The 5,034-nt window shown below is 36.5% G+C and overlaps 1 protein-coding gene across 1 annotated transcript in view; it reads left to right on the top strand.

The window, feature by feature from the left end:
• LOC107553777 (leucine-rich repeat serine/threonine-protein kinase 1-like) overlaps nt 1-5,034 on the top strand; it is an 89,558-nt gene that overhangs the window by 50,550 nt on the left and 33,974 nt on the right. Inside the window, exon 22 of the mRNA XM_016236084.1 lies at nt 2,476-2,645. Coding sequence (XP_016091570.1) covers nt 2,476-2,645 — 170 coding nt within the window. The remainder of the gene's footprint in view (nt 1-2,475; nt 2,646-5,034) is intronic.

Below are 5,034 nucleotides of genomic sequence, written 5' to 3'. Positions count from 1 at the left end.
CCCCCCCCCAATATTTTATTTCAGTTTTATATCAGTTAACAAAAATGATTTAATAATTTCAGTTAACAACAGCAACACTGCCTGGCATCAGATTAAAAACAGTTTCACATCATGAAACACTCGAATTAAAAACTAAATGTTTTCATGAGCTTCATCCCAACAGCTGTGTGGCCCGGAGATGTCTTTAATTATACAGAAGGGATGAATGAGTTTACCAATTATTTATGTGATTATGAAATCAGCATAATCCTCTTGGCTTGATGTCTTATAAATGAGTGTTTCCTGTTAATATCTTTGCCGCAAGTTTGTTTCTCACACTCATAAGGAAGTGGTGTGGAAGGAGAGCGTAGAAAGCATGTGTGCGTGGGATCAGCCCGCGGAGGCGGTTCAAAGCACATCAGATTAAATGATGTTCCCATATGGAGCTTTAATGGGAATGATTAGGAATGACGGCTGACTAAATGAACTCGTTTTGCGTTGACAGACATTGGGTTTGATTCACAGCAGCCACAAGAGAGAACAAAGCTGTCGGCTAATGATAGAGATCTTACAAAATGTCAAAAGTCAGAATGCATGTTTAGTTTGGGGTTACGAAGATTTTTCTCAGTCTCTTGGGCTCACTGAGGCTGTGCTTTTTTTTTAAAAAACAGTAATATTGTGAAATATTTTTTACAAATATTCATAAAAATATTCTTATATATTTCAGTGCAAAGCTGAATTTTCAGCATCATTACTCCAGTCTTCAGTGTCACATGATCCTTCAGAAATCATAATAATATGCTGATTTGCTGCTCGAGAAACATTTATGATTATTAATGTTGAAAACAATTGTGCTGCTTCGTATTTTTGTGAAAAACAACGATGACATAGAAATTAAATATAATTACATGATATGTATATCATACATTTTTAAATAGTTATAATAAATGGAATATTTGTGATTTTTATCACTATAATTAATTTTTGTAAATTACAATTATAATTATTTGCATTTAATTAAATATGAATTGATTAAATGCTAAATTAATTGAAAAATATATGCATATGTATATTGCTTCATGTGTGTGGATAGATAGATAGACAGACAGACAGAGAGACAGACGGACAGACAGACAGCTATATAGACAGACAGACAGACAGATATATAGACAGACAGACAGACAGATATATAGACAGACAGACAGATATATAGATAGATAGACAGACAGACAGACAGAGAGACAGACAGATATATAGATGGATAGATAGACAGACATATAGACAGACTGACAGACAGACAGATATATAGACAGACATATAGACAGACTGACAGACAGACAGCTATATAGACAGACAGACAGATATATAGACAGACAGACAGACTGCTATATAGACAGACAGACAGACAGCTATATAGACAGACAGACAGACAGGACAGACAGACAGACAGACAGACAGACAGACAGACAGATAGACAGATAGATAGATAGATAGATAGATAGATAGATAGATAGATAGATAGATAGATAGATAGATAGATAGACAGACAGCTATATAGACAGACAGACAGACAGACAGCTATATAGACAGACATATAGACAGACTGACAGACAGACATATATATAGATAGATGGATAGACAGATAGACAGACAGACGTATAGATAGATAGATAGACAGACAGACAGATAGATAGATAGATAGATAGACAGACAGACAGACAGTCAGACAGATATATAGATAGAGAGACAGACAGACAGACAGACAGACATATAGATAGATAGATAGACAGACAGACAGACAGACAGATAGATAGATAGATAGATAGATAGCCAGACAGACAGACAGACAGACAGATAGATAGATAGATAGATAGATAGATAGCCAGACAGACAGACAGACAGACAGATAGATAGATAGATAGATAGATAGATAGCCAGACAGACAGACAGACAGACAGATAGATAGATAGATAGATAGATAGATAGCCAGACAGACAGACAGACAGACAGATAGATAGATAGATAGAGAGACAGACAGACAGATAGATAGACACACAAACTACGGTAAAATTGTGGGATCAGTAAGATATTTATTTATTTTTTAATGAGGTTTCTTCTGCTCGTCAACGCTGCATTTATTTGATCAAAAATACAGTAAAGACAGGAATATTGTGAAATATTATTAAAGTTTTAAACAACTGCTTTCTAATGTAATATATTGTAAAATGTAATTTATTCCTGTGATGCAAAGCTGTATTTTCAGCATAATTTCTCCAGTCTTCAGTGTCACATGATCCTTCAGAAATCATTCTAATATGCAGATTTATTATCAATAGAAAAAGTAGTGCTGCTTAATGTATTTTTTGGAGCCTGTGATACTTTTTTCATTATTTTTTGATGAATAAAAACTTTTTTTTTTAAAGTAGAAATCTTCTGTAACGATATGAGTCACACATACATACACATGTGGTCAGAGCATCTCTATGTGTGCTTCAGGTTGTTCCTGTTGAAGAGTGACCTGCAGTGCAGTGAAGATGCAGCAGATATCCTGGGACAGGGTGGCAGCGGCACCATCATCTACAGAGCCAAATACAGAGGCCATCCGGTGGCCATTAAACGCTTCCACTTCAAGAAATGCAAACAGCAGTCGCTCAACAGCAGCACAGGTACGTCACGCTCCTCTACTGCCCCTGCGCTTCCTCCCAAACCTGCCTCTGTTATCTTTAGATCGTCCCGCTCGCCGTGCGTTCGCACTGGACTGATTGGAGAGTCAGAGGTGAAAAGTAAGCCGTGTGTTCCTGCAGGCGCACGTAAGGTCAGAGGTCAAGTGCTGTCGTTTTATTCAAGGCTCGCAGCGGGAAGCACAGCGGCTCTGACTGATGGAATTTCCTGTTAACAGAGACACGCTAATCCTCGCCGGATTTCTCCCATTGTGTGTCTTTCTCCGATCCAAAACCTACTGAGCTGCAGACTTTAATGAGACTTGTGCTAAAAATCCCCAGTGAAGAGACTTAATTCAAAAGAAATTCTCTGAAAACATGTTATTGTCTTACACAGTTTGGCTTCTTTCTTTTTTCTGTTTGGCTTTTAAGGAAGTTTAGATCATTTTACCATAAATTAAAGACACAGTGTATATATATACATAATTTTTTTTTTGCCAAAGGGACCAGTTGGTCTGAAAACATGTTATTGTCTTACACAGTTTGGCTTCTTTCTTTTTTCTGTTTGGCTTTTAAGGAAGTTTAGATCATTTTACCATAAATTAAAGACACAGTGTATATATATACATATTTTTTTTTTGCCAAAGGGACCAGTTGGATGGAAGTCATGGATTTAATTCCCATGACATTATTATTATTATTATTATTATTATTATTATTAAAATGTATATTTATCATGCAAATCTTATTATGATCATTTTATAATTATAATAATAATTATAATTATTATAATTATTATTGTATAGTTATGTGTAGTCATTTTTCCGTTTTTATTATGCTAATAATATTTTTATTATAATTATTATTTGTATTTTTATAATATTGTGTAGTCATATTGAATGGGGGAAACTGCTTTTCCTTTCTTTTTGTTCTTAGCATATCACGTGTTCGAGCAAAGCAAAATGAAACTCTTTAAAATAAAAACTAAAAAAACTAAATCTAAACTAAACTAAAATATAATAAAATGTGATTATCTGCCAGAAATAATATTGTGTAGTCATATTGAATGGGGGAAACTGCTTTTCCTTTCTTTTTGTTCTTAGCATATCACGTGTTCGAGCAAAGCAAAATGAAACTCTTTAAAAAAAAAAAAACTAAATCTAATCTAAACTAAACTAAAATATAATAAAATGTGATTATCTGCCAGAACAGCAGGGTTGCCAGGTTTTCACAACAAACCCCACCCAATTGCTACTCAAAACTAGCCCAAAACTAGCCTAATCGCATTTCGAGGGGGGTCCCCCGATAAAAATTGCATTCTGCGGGATAAAATACAAATTTCCCATGGTACAATTAGCATTCCAGGGGCTAAATATCACGTTATTGGGGTCGCTTCAACCCGCGGACATGAAAAACAACCCATGGCAACAATGTTATAGGGGTCCTATTATTATGCTCTTTTACAAAGTTTTGATTTTGTTTTGGGGGTGTACTAGAACAGGCTCTCATACTAGATTGTTCGAAAACACATTATTTTTCACATATTTTACATTATTACAACATGTCTGGCATGAACGGCTCGAATAGTTCCCGTATCAAATGAAGGCCGGCCTTCTGAAATACGAAATGTGCTGTGATGGGTTAAGCTGGGCCGGTGTGTGTTGTGATTGGTTAGCTGGGCCGGTGTGTGCTGTGATTGGTTAGCTGGGCCAGTGTGTGTTGTGATTGGTTAGCTGGGCCAGTGTGTGCTGTGATTGGTTAGCTGGGCCAGTGTGTGCTGTGATTGGTTAGCTCGGTGCCTGGTCGGGAAATGTCATGCCCCTTACCATAGCCGCCTGCGAGCTTCAGTGTAAATATTGCGTCAAAATCAAATCAATTTGAGTGCGATTTAAACCCGTATGATTGTACTCTAAATTCTTCTGCCTTGGGAAAGCTAAGTCTCCGACATAGTGATAACACTCGTTGCCTTCTCTAGTGCAGCTCAACCAGGTCTCGTCCCATTCGTCGATATTTGTGATATCACAAATCCCGGAAAATATGCGTTGTAGTCCAAACGAGTCGTTCGTTGTAGTTTTTGAAAAGTGATTTCTATTAAATAAAATATCTCCTTTTGAATTGGACTTTGAGCTTTGTAACTTCGCAGATATTTTTTATGCTCAAACAGCAACATTACAGACTCACTGAAGTTGAAAATGCATAATAGGACCCCTTTAAAGTAGCCCAATTCCACAGGAAAACCACGGACTTGGCAACACTGCAGAACAGGGAGGTTAATGTACATTTTGAGTGCTATGAAAGGTTGTCAGACTTTATAAGCTGTGGTTTTACAGCCGCACATCCCATCGTAATTATTTTCCCTTTAGATGCGTCACACTCTGCTAGTTTCTGCCTTTCT

This window comes from Sinocyclocheilus grahami, unplaced genomic scaffold (assembly GCF_001515645.1).
Source record: "Sinocyclocheilus grahami isolate Dianchi unplaced genomic scaffold, SAMN03320097.WGS_v1.1 scaffold481.1, whole genome shotgun sequence".
In the NCBI taxonomy this organism is placed as follows: domain Eukaryota; kingdom Metazoa; phylum Chordata; class Actinopteri; order Cypriniformes; family Cyprinidae; genus Sinocyclocheilus; species Sinocyclocheilus grahami.
This window is presented reverse-complemented; position numbering and strand designations above follow the sequence as displayed.